A 26,534-nucleotide genomic window follows, 5' to 3' on the forward strand; every position below is an offset into this window, starting at 1 on the left:
AGCGCTCAAGAGCTGCAGCCACTGGGACGCGCTCAAGAGGCCACCCTGCAGTGTTAGGGAGTCTTGCCTTGAACTCCTTCCTGAATAGGTACTTGACCTAGCCAGGATTCGAACCCTGGTCTCCCATGTCAAAGGCAGAGCCCTTAACCAGTACACTATCCAGCCACTACATAGCAGTGACTGCAAGCCAGATAACTAGATATTAAGGTGTTGGGGAGGTTGTGGGCCCTGTGGCACCTCTTAGTCTAATAGCAATCAGTGTTTGATGGCTCGGGTGGCAGGGATGGAGGGGCGCACTTTGGTGTCTCAGCCTTGGGTGCTGGAAGACCTTGTCCCGGCTCTGCTTCCACTGGAGGCTCCGGTAACCGTGCGACTTCACCAGGAGTCATGTGCAACTGCTCATGCGCGGCCCCTCCACACGCCCGTCTCACTCACGAAGCAGTCGCCATGGGCATTCTGCGCATGCACGGTTTTCGAAAGGCGCACTAGCGAGACATCTTTTTATTTGCAAGTCGACAGACAATATTTTTAACATTACAATGCGTTCATACGTTTTTGTTTGCTTCAGAAAGCGTACTGAATAGATTTTTATTGCAAGTGTGAACCAGCCCTTACCTTTGTACCCTGTAATAGCTTTTTTTTTTTCTTTCTGTGCATCTAGCCTTTGAATTTGCTTACTTTGAGAAACAGCATTGGTCATATTTGCAGAGAACATTACTTTCATTTTCATTCCTGAATGATCAGAAATAATGAGCACGTTCCTCCTGATATCTCACATTCCCTCCCTCAGGCAGGAGAGAACACTTATGTCCCAACTCCTCCACTACAGCCAGAGAGCTGCACAGATTTGGGATGAGCCAAACTTGCAGCCAATGGTAGCGCAGCTCTCCGCCCTCCCGCTGCAGTCTATGGAGGAGTGTGGGCTCCGGAGAGAGAAGACATGGTGCCCGGCACCGAGTGATGTCCCTAACTTGTCCCTCTCCAATTCTGCCCTTATCATGAAATAAACTCCAACCAGTACCCCGTCCGTCTGCCTGTGCATAGAATCTCATAACAAAGCAAAGCCATAGACATGCTGGGCATGTACGTGCCAGACAGATTTTCCCTGAAGTCTTCCAAAGTTCAAGACGGGATGGGGCTTTACACCAGCAGGAGAGTGAAAAAGGTTTGTGAGAATAAAAGCCATGGTAGGTGATGGACAAGTGAGATACTGGGAGTGATGAGCACAGGGCGCTATGAGCAGAGGTCCCGGCCAGGAGGGGAGTCGGGAGGGGAGATGCCACGTCTACACACACTGCAGTGCTTAGCTGCTGCCTGCCTGATCGCTGGGGTGCATTGAACTGGAGGACTGTCTGTTTGTCAGGCAAGCTAATTGTAGTATTTGGCTTGTGAAACACGAGAAATGTTACTTCCAAACTTCCTACAGTATAAAGTGTACCAGTCCCTCGTTTACAAGTTCTTTTAGAACTGGTTATTTTATGGTTAGTATGTAAGCTGTTCTGTGCGAGCCATACAGGGTTTGACATTGATCTGATGATCTGATCTGCTAAGTGATCACCAGTCAGGCAATTGATTCTAGCACCTTGTCCCAGTCACATGTGATTAAATTGCAGCAGGAATCAAAATGAGAATGAATGGCATTGCTAGTGCTGTACCATTTGCTACAGCACAGTGTTATGCAGCAGCTGATCTGCAATCTCTTCCCCTGCCTATTTGGAGATTTTTAAACATGTTTAATAACCCTTGCAGCTGATAAATCAAGTTATACTGGTAATTCTGTGGAATATAGCCCCTGCTGCTCCTCTCACTTATAACCTCCTAACTTACTCCATCACTGACCTGTCAATAACCTAGCCCTGCAGTAGCGAATGTTATCATCCTGATTCAAAACGTCTTGTTTTAACCTAACCCTGGTTACTCTCTAGGCACACCTCTGCCATGCATTGTGCTGGCTCACATATTTTACACATATTTTTCATATATGCAATTTTTCACTGGCACTTCAGTTAAGAGGACCTGTACTTAGAACTTCCTCTTTGCTTCAAAAGATGAGCAACAGCATAGTAACCTTTAAGTTAAAAAAAACAACAACTTTTCTTTGTTACGGCTGATACAAATCCTGCAATAAATCTGCAGTGTGTCTACTTTCTGCTTTCATGGAAGCAGACATAGTGTTAACACCCTGTGTTTAGAATTAGCTGCTCTGCCATGGCAAAGGAAATTACCAAGCTGACACAGCTGAAAGATCAAATTAAACTTTGGATTAGTTACGGATGAGGAGGAATTAGACAGGCTAAACTCTCTAAATACTTACAGGGTGCATTTCTCTATGTTTTCCTTCTGTCCTGTGCAAGAGTTCAGATACAATTCAAGTGAAATGATCGCATTTCTGCAAAATAAAACTAGAAAATTAAGAACTTGTGTGAAAATGAAGGCTTGTGTGAGCCCCACCAAGTCCCATACTCACTGCACTGGACTGGAAGTAATGTGATGCAATGGCCAGGGCGATTGGGAAAGACAGTGCTCTTGGCCAATGATCAGCCAAATAGATCTGCCAAGCTGATCGCTGGCCAAGGCATCTGGTGGCATTGGTTGCAACTGCACACGCTAGATTCTTGTAATGGTGGTCATTATCGTCTGCCTCGGCTGAGCTTCCTGTAGTGTGTGTCCAGGACTTTAGGCAATTCATGCTGAATGAGGTAGACCGGGAACATCCCAGAGCTGTATTATGAGACTAGGGCATCACCTTGTAAAAGGCACAAGCAAAACATGCTCAGCTTTAGCTCGGTCCTCCACAATCAAGTTCTCTGCCGGATCTTTTAAAAGTTCTACATTCTCAGTTTTCTATCATTTTGAAAGTATATATTTGTAAACTTTTTTGGCTTTGACTTTGCTCAGAAAGCCACTTTTTCCCACTTCCAGATTTATAAGTCTGATTTTATTTTTTACAGTTTTTGTTATATTCCTTATAGTTCTTCAAAGAGACTCTGTAATAAAAAAAAAAAAAGTCCCCTGGGGGGTACTTACCTCGGGAGGGGGAAGTCTCAGGGTCCCAATGAGGCTTCCCCCATCCCTGTAGCTGCAGGCAATCCAGCGCTAGCTCCCCGCAATCCTGGCTCGACAAGCCTGACAAGGCTTGATATATTTACCTTCCCTGGCTCCAGCGGGGGAGCTGTTGCGGCTCTCAGCGCGGAGATAAGCAGAAATAGCCGATCTCTGTCGGATCCGCTCTACTACGCAGGCGACTTGCACCTGCGCAGTAGAGCGGACCGTCAGCGATCGGCTATTTCAGCCTATCTCCGAGCGGAGAGCCAATACTGCGCTGGAGCAGGGAAGGTATATTTACATCCCCGCTGTTCGGAGGGGCACAGCGAGACCGCCGTAGGACACAGGAGGATGGGGGAAACCTTGATCGGATCCGGAAGCTTCCCCCACCCGAGGTGAGTACCCCCCAGGGGAACTTTTTTTAGTTACAGGTTTTCTTTAAAGGGACTCTGTAACAAAAATGTCATTGTGTTTTCTACCATCCTACAGGTTCCTAAACCTATTATAATGTGCTCTGGCTTACTGTAGCACTTTCTACTATAACCATCTCTGTAATAAATCAGCTTATCTTTCCCCTGTCGGACTTGTCGTCCTGTGTCTGGAAGGCTGCCAACTCTTCAGTGTGATCTGCTATGCATGCCCCCTCTATGCACACTCCCCTGTGTGTGTGTGTTATTTATATTAGCCAGCTTTTCTCTGCTCTCTTATCTTTTACAAGCTGGATAAATCCTCTGTTCACAAACTGATGAGTCACATACTGCAGAATTACAGACAACGGGGCAGAGTCTGCAAGAAGAAACAATCATCCTGTAACTCTTCAGTGAGCTGCATGGGGAAAGAAACACACAAATGATCTCTTGAGATTCAAAAGGAAGGCTGTATACAGCCTGCTTGTGTATGGATGTATATTCTATGTGTGGACATACTGTACATCAACCTACTTCCTGTTTTGGTGGCCATTTTGTTTGTTTACAAACAAACTTTTTAAAAGAGTTTTTGACTACTTTTAATGCGGCGGAGAGCGGTGAAATTGTGACAGAGGGGAATAGGAGATGTCCCCTAACGCACTGGTATGTTTACTTTTGTGTGATTTTTAACAATACAGATTCTCTTTAATGCAGATAAAGTCCCCTCATGCTTTAGGGCCCTAAAGGCAATCCTTTTACACTTAATCACGTCCAAAACTGTATTATTTATCCACACTGGACTTCTAAATATAGAATCGGTTTAAAAGTTAGCTGTTTGTTTTTGGTTTCTTTGCCCTGCAATTTATTATCCCAGTCTACCAGATTTAGTGAGTCTCTGAGCTTATTAAAGTTAGCCTTTTTAAAATTAATAGTTTCCACTGTGCCCGTGCTCACAGCTCTGTTAAGTCACAGGTCAAATGTTACCATGTTTTTGTTGAAGGTGCACATTCAATCTATGTTCTTAGATATATCTGGTCTATTTGAAATTATCATATTAAGCAGAACATCCCCCTAGTTGGCTCGGTTACCAATAATGCAACCATATACAATGCCTACAGCACAGGTGTCGAACTCCAGTCCTTAAGGGTCATATCCATGCCAGTGTTTAGGATGGACTAAGAAATGGAGAAATGTGTTCTGCTTGGTTTCAGTTCCATCAATTAATTTGAGCTTGAAAAATGTGTGAGGACCTCAGCCCTCGAAGACATGCCAGAAATACAGCAATTCTGCAGCTTTTATTATTATGTCCGTATGACATGCACTTTGCAATGTTAAAGAGACACTGAAGCAAAAAAAATATATGATATAATGAATTGGTTGTGTACTATGAATAATTACTAGAAGATTAGCAGCAAAGAAAATATTCTCATACTTTTATTTTCAGGTATATAGTGTTTTTTCTAACATTGCATCATCCTTTAATATGGGCAGATTACACAACACTCAGCATTCAAAATGATTCTTTCAGAGCAGTCTGTGAACTAATGACCTCTCCTCTGGCAGAGGAAAAGTAAAAAATTAACTAACAGTTGAGATAATAAAAGTCAGAAAACAGCCCTCTCCACGACTTTGAAAGTCGTAGAGCTTAATGGCTTTTTTGTAGAGATATAACAACTGGAGTTTCTTAAATCTTCCTGTACTGGAAACAATTAGACTGATGTATCTGATCTTAATGTTTTATTTCTTAGCTGTGCTACACATACAAATCATAATATCATAATTTTTTTTTTTCGCTTCAGTGTCTCTTTAAAATCAGTTGTTTCTCTCAAGTCCTGCTTTCAGTACTAATTTCATCAGATAATAACTAAATTCCTATTTGTCTGTAAGGGTGAAAAGTTTGGACCGTTTGCAGGAGAAAAAAGAATCCCCAATGAGTTGGAAGAAAATATGGACAACAGATTGATGTGGGAGGTAATTTTCCAAATGTCTTTTCTTCCAAATAAAAATGATTATTTTGTCTCATGCAATTTCTTCTTATGACTGACTAGCTCAGGTGGTTTATTTGTAAGTTTCTGATTGGGTAATGCCACTTCAGCCTCCTTTTTAGTCAACACTGATATAAATAAAGTTGAGTCCGGCACCATCCACTTGAATGCTCTTTAAATTTATTGTAAGATATCTGACATCTCAGACAACGTTTCAGAGGGCAAACCTCCTTTATCAAGTATAGCCAGTATCTAACATATAACACAACACATGCGCTTTATATATTTCCTTATTTAGAAACCAACCAATCAGCACAGGCTGTCGCTCTATGGCGACCAATCCCCTTACGTCCGCCAAGCGGACCTAGTGGGGAACTTCTCATTAATATGCTCTAGTGCTGCGCCTACCAATCATAGAGCAAGGGGGAGCGGCTATCAGCGCACGGAGAGAGGACAGTCCCACTCAGCCGCCTCACGCAGTGCCGACCAATAGGGGAGCAGTCTACGATGACATCACATCAGGCCCCGCCCGACCAGCGAGCGGACCTGACAGAAGACTGCTTCCCTGAAGGCAGAATTCTCCGCCCTCAGGTCGCGCCGCATAACGGCAAGGCAGAGCGGACGCATCATCGTCCGCCCGCCCACCGTTACTAAGCGACAGTTGGGACGCCTCTGTCCAGCGCTAATGCGCTCACATAAAACAACATACCCAGATCACAATACGTAAAGATGAAGAGAAGGAGGCACTAATTGTTGCAAAGAAGGTACCTTTAATCCAGGGTGGTAGGATACATCGGGATGGAGTGGGGGTGAAGGAGGCCTGACAGCTGTTTCGCTTAAAAAGCTTCCTCAGAGGCCAATAGAAGGAACAGGTGTTCCTTCTATTGGCCTCTGAGGAAGCTTTTTAAGCAAAACAGCTGTCAGGCCTCCTTCACCCCCACTCCATCCCGATGTATCCTACCACCCTGGATTAAAGGTACCTTCTTTGCAACAATTAGTGCCTCCTTCTCTTCATCTTTACATATGCATGCTTGCCTCTGAGTGCACAATTGAGAACATGAAGTACGTAATCCGGTGAAGTCATACACCCTTTGGTGGACATACAGTGCCAGGCTTTTTCTTTCCATTTGCATGCCAGATCACAATACGGTGATTATGTCTACCAAACTAGTCATACTAAATGGAGCATCATACGCAGCAACAGGATACCTAGAGATATAAACAAAAGAAATATAAAAATAATATATACATTTAAATAAATGGAAGCATGTCATAGTCTCTGTCCATGCCCCTCGGCTCTAAAGTATCCAATCTACGTATCCAAACCGCTTCTCTATATAACAATTTTCTTAATCTATCCCCACCACCTCTCAAGGGTGGAATCTGTTCTAATATTTGAAAACGCAACTGACTCACTGAATGCTTAGCTTCTGCAAAATGATTGGGTACTGATAATTCTATTGCATTATTTCTTATGGTACTTTTGTGGGCTGATAATCTCACTTTCATAGGTTGTGAAGTTTGTCCTATATATAACAATCCACACGGACATTTGAGTGCATACACTATAAAACGAGAATTGCAATCAAATTGGCCTTTGAACAGCGTTTTAAGGGCAGAAATCACATTGAATGCTAAATTGCAGGCCTAACGTGCTTTAAAACATCTTGCATGTGTATACATCAATCAGGTAGTGTAATTAGAGTACTGCTTCACACTGACGCACCAAACTCACTGTATAACGCACTGCAAACAGCTGTTTGTGTAGTGACGGCGATGCTGGACTACTGCGCAACATGGCGAGATTGCTCTTCCTCACTCAGTGATGTCAGGTAATGTGTGACTTCCTTATCAACTTTCCATGGCATTGTTAAAAAGCTTACGTTTTATTTTTAAATTACATTTTCTACTTGCTGTGTACTTGTTCAGTACCGCTACAATGAGAATCCTATGGAGGCGGGCAAGTCTGGCATTGTGACCCCGGGGAATGAGGGTTTGAATCCGGTGTGGAGCCTGAGCAACGGCTACCACTACACATCCAAGGAGGGCAGCAGGCAGGCATGCACGCCCACCCAGAGGTAGTGACCAAAAATAACAATACAGGAGGACTATCGAGGGCTTGCTGTATTTGAAATGAATGTACTTTAAATCCTTTAATGAGAACCAGTTATGGCGGGCAAAGATGACACCACATTCCTTTCACGAGAATCATATGGAGGCGGGCAAGTCTGCCATTTGTGACCACGGGTAATGGCCCGGGGAATGAGGGTTTGAATCCGGTGTGGAGCCTGAGCAACGGCTACCACTACACATCCAAGGAGGGCAGCAGGCAGGTATGTACGCCCGCCCCGAGGTAGCGTCCAAAAATAACAATACAGGAGAAGGACTTTCGAGGCCCTGCTGTGTATTTGAAATGAATGTACTTTAAATCCTTTAACGAGAACCAGTTATGGCGGGCAAAGATGACACCACATTCCTTTCACGAGAATCATATGGAGGCGGGCAAGTCCAGCATGGCCGTCACTACACAAATGGCTGTTTGCAGTCACTGCATACCTTGCACTGCATCTGTGACTGCACATTATACCTGGCAGTCAGTGCATAACTTGCACTTGAATGGATGGCAGACTTGCCCTCCATAACGGATTCCCGTTAAAGGATTTAAAGTTAATTCATTACAATTAGGGCCTCAAAAGGTCCTCCTGAGTCCTGTATTGTTATTTTTGGTCACTACCTCGGGGCAGGCGTGCATGCCTGCCTGCTGCCCTCCTTGCCTGGATGTGTGGTGGGAGACGTTTATTGAGACTATCAAGAAGTTGCCTGAGGTGCCTGAGGGTGCACTGTTGGTCACTATGGACGTCGAGAGCCTCTACACCTCCATCCCTCCTGATGGGGGTGTGGAGGCGGTCGAGTCCATCCTGATGTGTGCATCCAACTTTAGTCGAGTTCAGATCAGGTTTTTGTGCAATTTGTTGCAGATGTTATTGACATGTAACTATTTTCTGGTTGAGGATCAGTTCTTTTTACAGCTGAGGGGAACAGCGATGGGCTCGAATGTGGCTCCCTCCTATGCTAACATCTTCATGAATTCTTACGAGGACACTTTTGTTTATACAAATGATATATTTACTCAAAATGCCATGTGTTGGCTTCGTTTCACTGACGATGTCTTCTGCGTTTGGAGGTGGTCACATTCGAGCCTACAACAATTTGTGGATATTCTGCACGCACAATGTCCAGCTATACGTTTAACTATCCATAGTGACAGTCGGAGTGTGAGCTTCCTTGACACAATGGTGAGTGTCTCAGGAGGTAGGCTAGGCACAGACCTATATATTAAGCCTACAGACACAAATTCCACATTGTGTTACGGGAGCTTTCACCCGTTGGCCACTAAACATTCAATCCCTATGAGTCAATTCCAGAGAGTGTCCAGGATAGTGGAGGATGAAAGAGTTAGGGAAATCAGATTGAATGAAATGCAAGAAAAGTTTAGCAGGAGATAATATCCACAGGGATTGCTGAGTAAGGCCAGGGAAAAAATCAAGTCACCTGTTAACAAACAGGGATGACACAGGTCTCATTATCACAAGAGAATACCTTTTGTGAGTCAGTTTAATGTTTATAGTAACAAGATTGAGAGCATCATACGCAGCAACTGGAATCTGTTGAGAACAGCATTTACTCCCATTGAGGAATTTCAAAATTTACCTCTCATGTCATATAAACGGGCTCCAACACTAAGGGATAGGTTTGTTCGGGCAGACATGGGCACCCAAAAACAAGGGATGACCCGGTCAACCCGACCCAACGGCACTTATCCATGTCTTAATTGCGTTCACTGCCATAGTGTAATTAAGGGGAATTATATCTGTCATCCACATTTGAGGACAAGATTTTATATCATAGGCCAATTTGATTGCAATTCTCGTTTTATAGTGTATGCACTCAAATGTCCGTGTGGATTGTTATAGATAGGACAAACTTCACAACCTATGAAAGTGAGATTATCAGCCCACAAAAGTACCATAAGAAATAATGCAATAGAATTATCAGTACCCAATCATTTTGCAGAAGCTAAGCATTCAGTGAGTCAGTTGCGTTTTCAAATATTAGAACAGATTCCACCCTTGAGACGTGGTGGGGATAGATTAAGAAAATTGTTATACAGAGAAGCAGTTTGGATACGTAGATTGGATACTTTAGAGCCGAGGGGCATGGACAGAGACTATGACATGCTTCCATTTATTTAAATGTATATATTATTTTTATATTTCTTTTGTTTATATCTCTAGGTATCCTGTTGCTGCGTATGATGCTCCATTTAGTATGACTAGTTTGGTAGACATAATCACCGTATTGTGATCTGGGTATGTTGTTTTATGTGAGCGCATTAGCGCTGGACAGAGGCGTCCCAACTGTCGCTTAGTAACGGTGGGCGGGCGGACGAAGACGCGTCCGCTCTGCCTTGCCGTGACGCGGCGCGACCTGAGGGCGGAGAATTCTGCCTTCAGGGAAGCAGTCTCCTGTCAGGTCCGCTCGCTGGTCGGGCGGGGCCTGATGTGATGTCATCGTAGACTGCTCCAGTATTGGTCGGCGCTACGTGAGACGGCTGAGTGGGACTGTCCTCTCTCCGTGCGCTGATAGCCGCTCCCCCTTCCTCTGTGATTGGTAGGCGCAGCACTAGAGGATATTAATGAGAAGTTCCCCACTAGGTCCGCTTGGCGGACGTAAGGGGATTGGTCGTCATAGAGCGACAGCCTGTGCTGATTGGTTGGTTTCTAAATAAGGAAATATATGAAGCGTATGTGTTGTGTTATATGTTAGATACTGGCTATACTTGATAAAGGAGGTTTGCCCTCCGAAACGTTGTCTGAGATGTCAGATATCTTACAATAAATTTAAAGAGCATTCAAGTGGATGGTGCCGGACTCAACTTTATTTATATAAGATTGGAATTGCTTGCTGTCAACTCCTGATCCTGGCACATCCCTACTATTGCAACAAGCTGGAAGTGCGGGTTTCTTCATTAGTCAACACTGATAACATATGTAACGTGACCAGCTAATCACAGACAAATTAATCACGAGTTTCTCCTATAGACACATTTATATTATTGCATAGGCTGGGAGCACACTGCACTGGATTCCTTCTGTGCATAGTACAGCGGATGCTTTGTCACATTGCATGGCACAGAACCTTCCTTTATGAGGACTCTACTGTGTCTGTCACATCTGATATGTGATGCATAGCAGGCTATGCACCACATGCCCCTGCCTGGAATGATCGAGTACCACACAACCATGTAGTCTGCTTATCGGAACAATAGGGACTAGAAGCAAGGGATCCATTAGCAATGGACATGAATAAGCTGATCCTATGCTTAACATAGGATCATTCCGGACACAGAGATGGATCATTGATGCAACCATCCATGGAAGCCTTTGAGAACAGACAATTAATGTTGGTGTTTGAATTGGGGCAAATTAATTTGGAAACGTGAATTCTCTTCATCACCTGAAGCACTGGACAGGATTACGGGAGTTCACCCTCTTGTTGTTCACTCCACACATCACATGACTTCCTTCATCCAAGCAGGAAGTCTCCGATTTCATTCTCCCAGTAGGCTGATTACTGGATATGTTATTCAGCTCTGCTACCATTTACATCTTCTTATCACTGCCGCCCGAGTCGCAGCTTCTGCTTCCTCCCCTAGGGACCAATGCTGCAATACCAGTGGGAACCCGACAGATGCATACTGCTGGGGCTCGCTGTCAGATCAACAGGGAGTCCCAACAGTATGCTTCTGCCAAGGCTCCCATCAGTATTGCAGTGCTTGTCCAAAGCAGTGACTCGAGCGTCAGCAGAGAAATCCTAGCGGTGTGTCGCGACAGATGCACAACAGTGGCAGTGTGACCAGCTGCGACAGATCATCGACAGTCCCAGCATTTCCGCACAGGATATGCTGGGAATGCATCGTTGCGCAACCGGCGAAATGTAAGCCCAGCCTTAAAGGAAACCAGAGACGAGTTTGACTAAAAGTTTTTTATACAGTCGCGGCCAGTCTGCGCAAGAGAAGTGCGCTCTCTACGTACCTTTCTGGCAGCCACCCCATACCCATGTCCATGGGTTGACATGGTGGCACTTTGTGAGGGTGGTAGAATGCTGAGATGTACTGCTTTGCTAAAGTAAATGTACTCTTTGAGTGATGTATTTATTAGGTTATTTCCCCAAACTGTATATATTGCCTAGTAATGATCCAGAAAGTCTACTAATATGCTAACTGGCTCCACCTGGATGTAGCAAATCTCAGCTTCTAGATTCTGATCTAATTAAAGGGAGCCAAGCACCACTTTTTTCCTGTATTTCCTCCTGGTTTCTAATAGCGATAGAAGCTGCCATGTTCGCCCCTCCTCCTCTAGCTGCCCATTATTTATCCAAGGGAAGGTGTAAAGATAGTGTCTGCTGTGACTTCTCTAAAATCTTTGAAGCACAGTGTGCTATCTCTCCACCCCCGGCTGATAAAAGCTTTTATTTGTTCTCTGCTAATGTGTGCAATAAAATAATTACATCAGTCCTTATCTGCCTGAAATTTCTGCAGTCGAGCAGGCCTCGGAAGTAGGGTAATAAATGTTTCTGCTAAACTTTTAAATGTAAAAATGTAAAATTGAAGCTTTAATAATGCATTGTTAGCATGCCTTTTTAAAGGGACCCTGAGCAGAGGTTAAAAAAGGAAATATGGACATACCTGGGGTTTGTTTCAGCTCCCTGCATGCGCTGTCCAGGCACCCGGTGCAGCATCACGCCCATCGACGTAAGGTTCCTGCACATGGGCGTTACTTGAAAGACAGGACCAGGTGCAATGAAGCGCCTGGTGCAATGCGGGACTTCGGCTACGGAGTCACTAGCAGGACCACAGAGGACACCGAGGGACCTCGCCGGCTACGGGGGGCTGGAGGAAGCTCCAGGAAACTCCGGATTTCCTTTTTTTACCTCTGCTCAGGGTCCCATTAATGTTCTATTGAGATGCCCTGGGCGCTAAAAATGGTGCTTGGTTCACTTTAATCAACAGGTCTGTTAATTGATCAGTGATTTGCTAGCACAAACTTTTCCCTACTGTTTGACAGTAATATACATATTTGGGTAACTTTGCAGCCATCACTAATTAGCAGTTGGTTTACACCTGAATCCCATGTCTTTGCATTAATAACACTGTGATGTGCATATCAGACTGTTTTGTTGATGTCCTACTTTTTTTTTGTAATAATTCATTTTACATTACAACTAGAATTCGGAATGCATATTACTCAATGGCTACACATCCAGTGTGAATGAAAGAAACTCAGCAAAAAACTGTATAGCAAGCATTTTATAATGATTAGTCCAGTGCAGTCAGTGTGTGTTCTTTAGTTATGCAAAGCTATTTAATCACTCCCTGCCAGTCTCCTCATTTATATTGATTCCATTGTCCTGTGTATGAGGTGATGGTTAATAAGAGGTTCTGTTACTCAGTAGCATGTAATTAATATGGTCCGTTTTAGCATGATCCACACTACGCTCTGCCTGGTTTGGGTATCCCACTTTTGTCATGTTGAAGACACTAGAAAATTGTATGCCAATAAAACAGATGCCACAACCTAGACTGTTAGACAAAGCTATTTTGTTTATCTCTTGGCTATCAGTACTCAGGTGGTTTCAGCTGTGTACCAGACATCTATAGCGTTCTCCAAAGAGAGTTAGTAGCATCCTGAATTCTGTAAACTGCCCATAAAGCATGAAAATAGGCTGTTTAGCCTTATACTTTGTCAAATACTTGAGAAGCCTTCTTTACATCCAGTGCAGGCACCTGCTGTGAATACAAGCGCTTATGAGCATCTGATTGCCATGGAATGTTGCAAGAGGTGGTTCCCTGACTGCTGGAAAATGAAACACTTAACAGTTTTCATATGTACTGGGACATTCCTTTTGCTATGAAAATGCAAGCACTTAATGGTTAGCAGGCTGTTCAATAGCACAGTCAATGGATGCAAATACTCTTCTTCACAACCCAAACAACCCCAGCTGGACAAGTAGACTCAGAAGTGCTTAAAGTGAACCCGATGAGAAAATAAAATGATGAGTTAAACAATTGTATTTATCATCCTACTCCTAAAATGACTTTTTTTTTTTTTTTTAGATATCCCATGGTTTTATTTTATATTTAAAAATGTGCAAAGTAGGTTGAATGTTTTGTTGTTTCTGCTCAGTGGCAGCCTATTAAGTGCCCCTGAGTGAAAAAAAACATGATCTATTGACCTTTTTTTTTAAATCTATCCCTGCATTCAAAGTTAAAATCTGCCAGGAAAACTTTTATGGCTGTGCTTTGCATATCAGTAAGATTTAATATATTCCCGACAAAGTACCGACAAGACAGAAGCTGTCACTTCCGTGCCCAAAAATTAACTCTTTCAGGCAGCAAAATTAAACAAGTAAAACAGCTTGGTTATTAGCCACTTAAAGGGATACTGTAGGGGGGTCAGGGGAAAATGAGTTGAACTTACCCGGGGCTTCTAATGGTCCCCCACAGACATCCTGTGTTGGCGCAGCCACTCACCGATGCTCCGGCCCCGCCTCCAGTTCACTTCTGGAATTTCAGACTTTAAAGTCTGAAAACCACTGCGCCTGCGTTGCCGTGTCCTCGATCCCGCTGATGTCATCAAGAGCGCATGGTGCAGGCCTAGTATGGTCTGTGTCTGCGCAGTACACTCCTGGTGACATCAGCGGGAGCGAGGACAGGGGCGTGCAGGCGCAGTGGTTTTTAGAAATTCCAGAAGTGAACTGGAGGCGGGCCGGAGCATCGGTGAGTGGCTGCGCCAGCACAGGATGTCTGCGGGGGACCATTAGAAGCCCCGGGTAAGTTCAGCTCATTTTCCCCCGACCCCCCTACAGTATCCCTTTAAGTACCAGTGGTCTTTGCCCCATTAAGTACCAGAGACCGCTGGTACATGAAATGTCAGAATCCCGACGATCGCTGCACATACCCGCCGCAACTGCCATCACCGCCGCACGTCAGGAACCTGGGCCACACACTCACTATGACGGCAGAGTTCCTGTGAGCCGATCAGGAGCCGCTTTCATTGGCTCCTGACCGTGTCTTTCAATGTATGCCAATGGGAGTTGCTTGCATTGAAAGACAGGGCAGGAGCCAATGAAATCAGCTCCTGACCCACTCACAGGGCTCTGCCGTCATAGAAACAGGCAGAGCGAGTGAGCTGCAGCAGGAGACGACGGGGATTCAGCGGCGAGATCGGCGAGAGCGAAGAAAAGGGCGTAGATTTCAACTATCGTGGTCCTTAAGTATGTTTTTCCCTCTACATACACCTGTTTATCTCATCGTGTTACATGTCGCTTCGGGGTACACTAAATATCTTTCTCTCATTTCTACAGCTACATTTTTTGTTATTGATGTGAGTTACTAAGCTGCTCTTTTGACTATATTATATGAATAATTACATTGCAGCAGTGAAGTTAGCAGTAATGTTATTATGATATGTTTACGCAATACTATACATTTTGTAAGTAGGACATTATCTGAAGGAGAGATATGATTACATTGGATAATAAGATAAGGTATGATCAGTTTTCACTAAATCTCTCATAATATTGATTCTGTTAAAGCATTCCAGAGGTAAATGAGATTTCATCCTCCCAAGCAATCATGCTGCTTTGCTAGAGATGGAGCAGTTTTATGACAAGGTGGAACAAGTAGTCATTTGAAATGTTTTGCTTTGTACAAAAATTAGACAAGTTAGAGTACATTGTGATGGCTGCTAGTATTAGTTTTCTCTGTGTTTATATATGCATGGTATGTGTCTCAAGCCCAAAACACTTCTGCTATAAAGAGGAGAGTGATCTTATCCAGGGCCGGGCCGAGGCAGAGGCGAGAGAGGCTCAGCTATCATTTTTATATTGTGTTTGAAGGAGAGAGAAATAAGAGAAGTGGATACATAACAGTGACTGCAAGCCAGATAACTAGAGATTAAGGTGTTGGGGGAGTTGGGGGCCCTGGGGCGCCTCTTAGTCTAATAGCAATCAGTGTGTGACGGCTGGGGTGGGAGGGATGGAGGGGCGCAGTTTGGTCTCTCAGCCTTGGGTGCTGGAGGACCTTGTCCCGGCTCTGATCTTATCTACTAAATGCACAAGTGCATAACTAGTGACTAGAAGGGACTCACAGGCCAAATAGGTCATTTGGTTGCAGCGCATTTGGGGGCCGCCATGGGCTAAAATGTAAATTCCTGCTATAGCTACTCTCACTGTGTAATCTGGGTGCTGGCAATAGCCGGAGTCTAATTAGGATAAGCTTGGTGTAATTGCCTTCTTAAAACAGAAGGAAATTTGCAATAATTCAGTTATAAATGAACATTTGTGGTTACCCACAATGCACACCTACTAAATATGCAAGTGCATTGTGGGTAACCACAAATGTTCATTTATAACTGAATTATTGCAAATGTCCTTCTGTTTTAAGAAGGCAATTACACCAAGCTTTGCTTTTTTAGTAGGAGGGCTTTTTGGTTCCTTTCATCCCCCTATACATTCCTAGTAGTTTGGGTCACCCTGAGCTGCTTGGTTACTCTGTTAATTAGGATAACATTCAAGTTACAAAGGCACGGGGTAATTTACAAATAGGGTTTACAATATGAGATACATTCAATATTATATAGGGGAACAGTTAGTGCAGGGAGCACTGTCATTTGGCTTCACCCCACACCCAAATTACCTTGCACCATTCTTTCTTTGGCAGCTCTGCTGTCAGCTTCAGTGACAGTTCAGATCTCCTTGTAGATCCAACTGTGGGGTCACTGTGTCCTTTCTGTAGAGCAGTTGATAATGCTCTGAAATCCTTCTTGAACTGAGTGTGAAAGCAGCATTAAAGGAGTGCTCCACTGTCTGGATGATGGCTGATATATATACAAAGTTGCCCCAAGTTATCAGTAAATAACCCCTATAAACTTCTTCCCATGATGCATTGCTCAAATGAGCCTGCTTTGGGGGAGTTGGTCTCTCATCTCCCCCTCTCTATTTCTTTCCATCTTTTCCTTTTTAAGTTTCCATTGGCAGTGGATGGAAAGGACGTGGTACATGAGAAGCTACTCTGTGGAGCTTAGCTGACTTGGGACTAATGCACCCTGCCCAGAGGGATACACACCATGTTACATAAATCCGCATAAAAATCAAATCACATTTACAAAAATCAGCAAGCTCTAGAGATTGTCTATTATCTTTTTCTATAGAATATTTCCTCAAAGAAAAGTCAGGGCTCTTTAGGACTACATGGGATTCCAGGTTTGATGCAAGGCCCGACCTCCTGCATTTTTCCGACATTTTTCTTTTTGTTTCAATAGCATCCATTGAAAATCGCAAATTGCGATTTGCAGTGTAAAAGAAGCTGGATGGTGAGACTTGATCACTTTTATGTAAGTGTCTTCGAATGGTCACAGTCATGTGATTATGTCTGACTTATACCCAGATAGCAGGACTGAGAAGTGATCACACAGTTGAAATCAACCATTCAAGGACTTACCGTACAAATCGGAAACCTGATGAAAATAATCAAAGGCTTTTCCAAAAATTCTTTTGGTGGAGACTTTACATAGAATACGTTGATTATCTCCAGCAGTGTCTATTGCTCCTTTAAAAAAAAGAAACAAGTAATTTACAATTAAAAAGAAGGTTGGAATTCGAAGCTTTTACTTTGTTTTTTTCTGATTTTGAATAAGGCTACTTTTCCACCAAGACGTTGCGTTTTAGGGGACGCTATGGTCGCATAACGTGCCCCTAACACAACGCATGGTGGTGTTGAAGTTGGACGTCAGATTGAGCTGCGTTATGCAGCTCTCAAAGCAGCCGCTCCAGGTTAGTGATAGGAAGTCCGTATCTTTTTAAGGATTCGGATTATTTGAATCGGATCATTGAAAAGATCCGGATCTTTGAACCGAATCATTTGAATCATTTTACTAGGGAAGCAGACTGGGTGAAATGACTAGCAGGACAGGACTTTCCCTCCACTGTACATTCTGTATGTTCCTGTTTCTTCCAGACAGACATCCACTGTGAAACGAATCTTCCATTGTGATGATCCGGATGATTCGACTCACAAAAAAGATCCGGAACAAATGAACGATTCATTCATGATCCGGACAACACTACAGTCTCACCACGAGTCACCACAGTGAAGTGAATATTAATTAGCCATGTGGCTGGCCGCGAAACAACATTACTGAGCATGTGTAAGCAGTTTAACGCTGCTTAGCCCAGTATAACGTACAGCATGCAGCACTGTGTTTAAACTTACTGCGTTACTATGGAACCCAACGTGTGCACTGTGAACCAGCACATTGATTTGACAGTGCTGTGAGTTAGGCTGCGTTACTGGCTGCTGTAACGTGGGACTTTAACGTCCCACTGTGAAACCAGCCTAAAGAGCCATTTTGCAAGCACGAGTACATGTTATCCCAGCGCTGGGCAGTTCGGCGCAGGCCAAGCTGAATGACGGCTCTCCCTGCTGCCACTAAACTCCCCGGCAGCGTTAAATACTATTCCCCCTCCAAGCTGTTGCAACTCAGAAGGAAATATATACTTAAAACTTCTCGGCTGTTTGCAGTTCAAGCTGCCAATCTCACAGGATCAAAATAATTTGCTCAATGCTATCATAGTTTAGTAGTATTTTATCTGCATAAACACTCCTTTTATTGCCCATCATGCATGATTAGTACTATCGTAGTTTATGCCAGCCACGTATCCTTGCAGTGTCTCGTGTATTGTTTTCAGGTTGCCACTGTCTAGGAAATTTTCTGTATTCACACTCTGGCTGTTCTGGTCTTTTCAGGTCCGAGGAAACAAAGGAGAAGTGCTGTATGTTTTGGATGCCACAAATCCACGTCATTCCAATTGGTTACGCTTTGTCCATGAGGCACCATCCCAGGAGCAGAAGAATTTGGCGGCCATCCAGGTCCCTTTTCTAAAATACCTTTACGTGATTTTGTGCTTGCAGTATAAACAATGCTTATGTATATTAGCAAGCAGTTTAAAACTTGCATTTTTATACTATTTAGAATAGCTCAGTTGTGTGTGTAGTGATATGTCTCCTTAGATGATCAGGATTAAAGGTGATAGGTGGATTAAATATTCTAAAGTAAATGACTAAGAAACTGGCACCAAGGGATGCCAAGCAGTGCCATGATTACGTTATAACACACTGCAGCTCTTACCCATGCTTATCCATGCAGTTTCACTCCTACTTTGTACCCTCGAGTTCTGACTCAATGAAGCTTCAGGTTTTCAAGCATTACAGATTGGCAGATCAGACTTTTAAAAATAGTTTCTTTAAGCAGAGCAGAAAGATCTCAGCACTTGGAAAAATACTATAAACGGTTAAACTTGATTCATTGACCCCTCCTTGAATTGGAGACCTGCTCTTGGTATGGACGGAGGGTAAATCCGGGAAGATAATGCAGGGAGTCACACAGGAGACAGGGCACCATCCAAGGCATGTTTTCTAATTAAGCATTGCTGTAGTTACAAATGAGAAGCTGACATGTACATATGGCGGGGTAGGAACCAAAGGTGGGTGCTATGTGGCAACAGAACAGCATGAAAACATTTTGCATCTTACAACGCTTGTTCACTTGAACTTTTGGGTACCCAGAAGAGCCACCCAGACACACAGCACCCACCTCAATTTTCTCACCAGAAGAGCATGGGAGCAAATGTGGTTCCTCACCCGCCAAATAGAAAACATGCCTTTGGATGGTGCCCGGTCTCCTGTGTGACTCCCTGCATTATCTACCTGGATTTACACCCAGTCCATACCAAACACAGAAACACAGAACATTTATATCGTGCTTTTCTCCTGGCGGACTCAAAGCGCCAGAGCTGCAGCCACTAGGACGCGTTCTATAGGCAGTAGCAGTGTTAGGGAGACTTGCCCAAGGTCTCCTACTGAATAGGTGCTGGCTTACTGAACAGGCAGAGCCGAAATTCAAACTCAGGTCTCCTGTGTCAGAGGCAGAGCCCTTACACTATCCAGCCTCCACTCAAGATCAGATCTTTTGAAGCACATCCTGCTAATTCAAGGAGGGGTCAATGGATCAAGTTTAACCATAGGTAGACTTTTTCCAAGTGCCGAGATCTTTCTGCTCCGCTTAAAGAAACCATTTTTAAAAGCCTGATCTGTCAATCTGTAACGCTTGTTCACGTGCACTTTTGGGTGCCCAGAACAATTTTTTCTCACCCAGAAGATCATGGGAACAAATGTGATTCCTCACCCGCCATATTTACTGTACATGCCAGCTTTGCATTTTATCTTCAGTAGTGTTTTTATAAAACACACTTGGATGGTGCTCGGTCTCCTGTGTAACTTAAAATACAAATAGTTTCTCTGAGTCAAACCTTAATGGCACTGAGTGATCCTTACCCCTAAATGCATGTGTTAACAGTAAAGTAACACTTTTCACTGGCTGTATGCTTCACTGTACCCAACAAAACACGCAGATAACTTGTGGTTGCTGCCTAATCCATTGCTCACAGGGAGCCCAACGCCTTAGGGTATTTTCTTTAAACATTTTTGTTACTGAATACTTCAGCAGTGGCTGCTGGATAGTTCTGCGTGTAGGTATGGGTACTGATCCCGCCCACATGTCCTAAGGTAGGGGGCAGCACAATCTGTGCACACAACAGCCATGACTTCCTTCCTGTAGCCTTTATCCTAGGAAATGACATCACTGCGTATCCTGGGAAATTACATTATTACCGATCCGGGGAAATTGCATCACTCCGATCCTGGGAAATCACATTACTATAGAATAAGCTACTCCTGTTCAACTTCCAGCACCACTGTAGTCCCATTCTCAGATCTCCACCATGAAGATGAAGAGTCCATCTATCTAATTCCTCTCTAGGGAGCTGGACTTGTGTTCTAAGTTCTCCTGTATTCCCAAACGCATCTATGGAACTTGGAACATGCAAGTCTTGTTCTTTTAGAACTAACTGTTCAAATTTCTGGTCAAAAACTTAAATAAATAAAATTTAAGTTTTAAGTTAATTTTTAAGTTAAATAAAGTAATATAGATTGTTACCTGATGTTGTATGTATTGCTGTAAAATTCCCTTTATAATTGAAAAAAAAAAAGTTAATGATTGAACTTCCTGCTGTGGGGTGATAAGGGGGTTTCATGTTTCTGAAAGTTCTCCTTCCACTGTCTCTCTTTACCATCTGAACTACAAATAATTTCACATTGCCGGAGCAGATGTGTAGATATTTAGCTGTGACTATGGTTAATCCTAATGCATATCCCATGTGAGTGCCCATTCACTGACCACAATCAGCAGGCTTAGCATATGGGGCAGGTAGACAGGCAGTGATTTCTGTCACATTTGAAACCTTGCTTGCAGCAACCTGGATTTAAGGCCAATCACTCCGTTCTGTGGTTGATTCCACCATGGTTTCCAAATCAGTAGTAGAAACAAATGTTATTTTCCTGTGCTTGTGTTAAGTGACATGCTACAAACAGTTGCCTGGCAGGGTTGTGTCAAAGATTATTATATATGAAGTGAAATATATGAAAGCCTCCCTCGGCCTTGGAAAAGGTGTTTGCAAGCCTTCTGAGGCCTCTTTTGTTCCACAGCTGTGGAAAGCTAAGAACCTTGTGTGTGACCTTGTGGCCAGTTGTGCCTGGCCGTGACAAACTTTCTGGGTTGTAGAATTTTGCAGTTTTAAATACATTTCACAGTCTCACACCTTTTCTACAACAGTTAACCAAAGTTGACATTTTTTATACAGCATTGTGAAATAGTAAATACACTAGTGAAGTTATTGTGAGCAACTGTATTCTATGTTTTTTAACTGGATAAAAAATGTAATAAGTATATTGGTAATTGGTAACGTAAGCACAGCAAGATTAACAAAGCAAACAATACCACCAAAGGTAATATAACTATAAACAATAAGTTATGTAGGTACTGAACCAGCACACCAATGTGGGTACAGATGGCATGCAGAGACAATGTTGGATTCATGAAGATCTGCCAGGGAACCTCTCTTAAAGACACCTGAAGTGAGAAGAATCTGGAAACTGCCATATGTATTTCCTTTTAAACAATACCAGTTGCCAGGCATCCTGTTGATCTAGTATCTGACTCAAACCTGGACCATGCGGCAAATCAAGTCAAACTTTAGTCAGAAACCTCCGATATGCATGCTTGTTTAGGGTCTATGGCCAAAAGTATTAGAGACATAAGATCAGCAGGATAGCCCAGTAGTGTACATTGTTTAAAGAGAAATAAATATGGTATCCTCCACATCCTTTTCACTTTAATGAGAAACAAAATAAGTAAAGCTGCCCTGTAGAGTCCGTGCCCCTGTATTTGTTTACAGAGGAGGCTAGCACATGTATACAAAAGGCCAGTTCCCGATGCTGTGCTCCCTCATGTTGGTAGACATTGGTAGACAGAGTTACATGTGTTCTCAGCAATTAAACATTATGGGCTTGATTCACAAAGTGGTGCTAACCCAGTTAGAGACTTTAGGTGTGATAACCATTGCACCACGCTGGTGAAAAGCCAGTTTAGGCGTGATAAGTTTAGGCGTGATAAGTTTAGATCGCGCGCAAACTCCTGCACGCAAAGCAGCGCCATTAAACTCTATGCGAAGTGCACCAGACTTTTCTAGCGCAAAACTTTTGATCAGCTGTGCACTGCGGTGCTAACCCAGTTGGTGCTATAGTTATCACGCCCAAACTTATCACACCTAAACTTATCATGCCTAAACTGAGTTTAGGCGTGATAAAGGGCTTTTCACCAGCGTGCTAACTGTTAGCACTGCTTTGTGAATCAAGCCCCATGTTTCTTCTGTGAATGTGGACATCTATTGCACTTATTCTTTTTTAACCACACCCATTGTCACCAGATTTCACTTCATATATCAGTTTAATAAGAGCTACAGTATATAGTATGTGTTTGTTAATCATTATATTCCGTTATGCTAGAAGCTTTAGTTTGATTCTGTTTAAAGGTTATATGTTTTTAACATAAAAAAAACAGAGGTTAATGTTTGAGTGCTCCAACTGCTCACTTGTCCATAATTCCCATCAAACAGCTTTTTGCTGAAAACATACATTGAATTAAGAGATTCAAAAATATGTGTTGCTGCTTCCTGACAAATCTGCTGTATATTTTGGCCCCACCAGACCATGTTTGAAAGTTCACCTACATTGGGCTCAATTCTGGTAGCGTTTAGCAGATAATTACCTCATGGAATTTGATTTACCTAATGAGGAAAATAAACTTTTGAATTCTGGTAGTTTAAAGAGGAACTCCAGCCTAAACAAACATACTGTCATTAAGTTACATTAGTTATGTTAATTAAAATAGATAGGTAATATAATCTCTTACCCACACTGTTTTAAAAGAACAGGCAAATGTTTGATTTCATGATGGCAGCCATCTTTTTGGTTGAAAGGAGGTGACAGGGAGCATGAGACACAGTTCCAACTGTCCTGTGTCCTGAGCACCTCTCCCAGTTGCTAGGCAACGTGAATAACAACATAGGAAATCCCATCATGCTCTGCACAGCATCAGGGGAAAAAAACCCAGGCCTTTTTTCTTTGATGGGTGGAGCTTAGCTAAAAATGCAGCTAAAAATTATGCTTTGGTAAGAAAAACAAAGTTCTGATGCTGTGAAACTGCTAAACAAACACCAAGCCTTTTCAGTTCTGCTGAGTAGATTTTTAGTCCGGAGGTTCACTTTAAGTAAAGTTTTACCTCATGTAATTTCATGAGGTAATTCATGTGGTAATTTTCGACTAAAAATGTGTGTTATTTAGTAGTGAAATACCTCACACTTGAATTCTGAAGAGAAATAAGGGGCATGTTTGCATGTCTTTTACCTCACATAATTAGACCTACCTCTACCACACGATAAATGTAGTGCTGTAACAGAATTGTAAAATCTGTCACCTAACATGGAGCCTTTTCAGCTTGTTCTGTGTTCAGGGCCCCCATATTTTGCTGAAATAAGTAAAAGTGATCTGACCAACAAATCCCCCCCCCACTTCCATTTTGTTTTAAAAAAGAAAAAGTGCTCCAAACCCTGTACAATCCTTCATCTGCCACGACCCCCCTCAACATTGCCATTCCCCAACCTCTGGTTGGAAAAAAAAGTAAAAATGCTCCAACCCACAGCCTCTATTTTTAAAAAATTAAGTAAAACTGCGGCAAACACCGAATCCCCCCCCTCCCTCCTCCTCTTGTTAAAAGTGCTCCGAGGCCACCCCAGCAGCCTCTAAAAGTAAAAGTGCTGTAACCCCCCCCCCCTCCAGACCCCCAGCCTCTAAAAGTAAAAGTACTCACACCCCCAGTCTCTAAAAGTGCTGACCCCTCCCCAGCCTCTAAAAGTGCTCCGACCCCTCCCCCCAGCCTTTAAAAGTGCTCCTCCCCCCCCCACCCCCAGCCTCTAAAGGTACATGAGCTGGATTTTTTTTTTTTTTTTTTTTTTTTTTTACAATGGATGCCTATAAATTTACTTTTCATAGGTTGCTGCATAATCAAATACACCTTCCCTCCTCAAAAAAAAAATACATCTTCAAAAGACTATCCTAACTTATGGAAGACAATTAAAGACTATTACTTACCGTATTTTTCGGACTATAAGACGCTCCTGACCATAAGACGCACCCAGGTTTAGAGGACAAAAACCAGGAGAAAAAAAAATATACTAAACCTGGTGCATCCATGGTGCAGTTGCATCTTGTGGATCTTCACCCCTCCATCCCCCAGTTATTATGCCCACCCTGTGCCTTCTTTGTATTTCTTGTCATGCTGTGTTCCTCCTGGGTCCTCCTTTGCCCCCAACATGACCTCCTCTGTCCCCCTGATGATTGCCTCTGTCCCCCTGTGTCCTCCTTTTCTCCTTGTCCTACTACCGTATGTCACTGTGTCCTCTCTGTCCTTTGCCACTGTCTCCTTTTCTGTGTCTCTTGTGTCCTCCTGTGTCATCTGCCTCCCTGTGCCCTGCTGTGTCCCCTGTCTGGTGTCCCCAGTGTGCCATCTGCCACCCTGTGCCCTCCTGTGTCCCCTGTCTGGTGTCCCCAGTGTGCCATCTGCCACCCTGTGCCCTCCTGTCACCCCTCTGTGACATCTGTCCTCCTGTGTGTGTCCCCTCTGTGCCATCAACCCTCTGTGCCCCCTCTGTCTGGTGTCCAATGTGCCATCTGCCCCACTCACCTCCTGTGTCTCCAGTGTCCTCCATTGTGTCATCTGCCTCCCTGTGCCCTCCTGTGTCCCCTTTCTGGTGTCCCCAGTGTGCCATCTGCCACCCTGTGCCCTCCTGTCACCTCTCTGTGCCATCTGTCCTCCTGGGTGTGTCCTCTCTGTGCCATCAACCCTCTGTGCCCCCTCTGTCTGGTGTCCCATGAGCCATCTGCCCCCCTCACCTCCTGTGTCCCCAGTGTCCTCCATTGTGTCATCTGCCTCCCTGTGCCCTCCTGTGTCCCCTTTCTGGTGTCCCCAGTGTGTCATCTGCCAACCTGTGCCCTCCTGTCACCCCACTGTGCCATCTGTCCTCCTGTGTGTGTCCCCTCTGTGCCATCAACCCTCTGTGCCCCCTCTGTCTGGTGTCCCATGAGCCATCTGCCCCCCTCACCTCCTGTGTCCCCAGTGTCCTCCATTGTGTCATCTGCCTCCCTGTGCCCTCCTGTGTCCCCTGTCTGGTGTCCCCAGTGTGCCATCTGCCACCCTGTGCCCTCCTGTCACCCCACTGTGCCATCTGTCCTCCTGTGTGTGTCCCCTCTGTGCCATCAACCCTCTGTGCCCCCTCCGTCCAGTGTCCCATGTGCCATCTGCCCCCCTCACCTCCTGTGTCCCCAGTGTCCTCCATTGGCGGTCGCTGAAGTGGTCCTGGCTCGGCCTCCCCTAGCTCCATGTCACCCAAGTAGCGGTCAGGTCGCACCACTATCACGGCCGGTAGCGTCCGGAGAAACCTCAGGATACAGGTTTCAAGCCTTCAGGTGCCACGCGGCCAATCGAGGGAACGTTGCAAGCCGTTTAATGAGGTCTTCGGGACCTCCGTGCAGCTATCCAGTCCCCCTCGCCGTGGCTCCAGCTGGTACTGCCCTGCTATGTGGCCAATCAGGGGGAAGCGCTGTAAGCCAATCACGGGGGAGCCGATGGTCTCGGAGGCGGGACAATGGCTCCGCCAGTGGGCCAATCACTGCACTCGCTGCTACTGAGCAAGTGCAATGATTGGCCCAATAATGGAGCCATTGTCCCGCCTCCGAGACCATCGGCTCCCCCGTGATTGGCTTGCAGCGCTTCCCCCTGATTGGCCACATAGCAGGGCAGTATCAGCTAGAGCCGCGGCGAGGGGGACTGGATAGCTGCACGGAGGTCCCGAAGACCTCGTTACACGGCTTGCAGCGCTCCCTCGATTAGCCCCATGGAGGCAGAGACGGCAGGATCAGCTGGAGCTGCAGCGCGGGGGACTGGATGGCTGCATAAAGGTCCGGGAGACATCATTGATCGCACCGGAATATACCATACCAGAAGGGGAGGGGGGGACGTGCGCTGAGAAAAACAAAGGAAAACAAGGAGACTAGATACACAGGAAGGCAGATGGCACACGGGACACCAAGGGTAGACTCGGTGACACACATTGCAAAGTAGGACAGAGGGGGCATTTATGGTACCTTCGGACTATAAGACGCACTGACTTTTTCCCCCCACTTTCAGGGAAGAAAAAGTGCGTCTTATAGTCCGAAAAATACGGTATTTGCTGCAGGCTTACCACTGAAATACCTCATGTTTTACCTCACTCTATGCATTTACCTCATGTTTTACTTCATGTTTTACCTTATGTTTGGAAATGGAGAAAAATCTTTCAGAATTGATAAAAAAATATTTACCTCACATAGCTACCAGAATTGAACCCATTGAGTCTGCATCTAGTGCAGTGGTCATCTTCTGTCTTATTCATTTTTAATAATTGAAGTAGAGCATAGATGACTTGTTGATGGACATGCTGTTGTATTAGTTTGCCTCTAGATGCTATTGCCGATGCCAAATAC

At 44.3% G+C, this 26,534-nt stretch overlaps 1 protein-coding gene across 3 annotated transcripts in view; it reads left to right on the forward strand.

Moving 5' to 3' along the window:
• The first annotated feature begins 931 nt into the window (after positions 1-931).
• The window catches only part of PRDM5 (PR/SET domain 5), a 207,581-nt gene continuing 181,978 nt past the window's right edge, over positions 932-26,534 (forward strand). For all 3 annotated transcript variants that reach the window (XM_068270306.1, XM_068270326.1, XM_068270316.1), the window contains exons 1-3: positions 932-1,165; positions 5,340-5,423; positions 18,306-18,428. In XM_068270306.1, coding sequence (XP_068126407.1) covers positions 1,073-1,165; positions 5,340-5,423; positions 18,306-18,428 — 300 coding nt within the window. In that variant the 5' untranslated portion in view covers positions 932-1,072. The remainder of the gene's footprint in view (positions 1,166-5,339; positions 5,424-18,305; positions 18,429-26,534) is intronic.

Source organism: Hyperolius riggenbachi, chromosome 1 (assembly GCF_040937935.1).
Source record: "Hyperolius riggenbachi isolate aHypRig1 chromosome 1, aHypRig1.pri, whole genome shotgun sequence".
In the NCBI taxonomy this organism is placed as follows: domain Eukaryota; kingdom Metazoa; phylum Chordata; class Amphibia; order Anura; family Hyperoliidae; genus Hyperolius; species Hyperolius riggenbachi.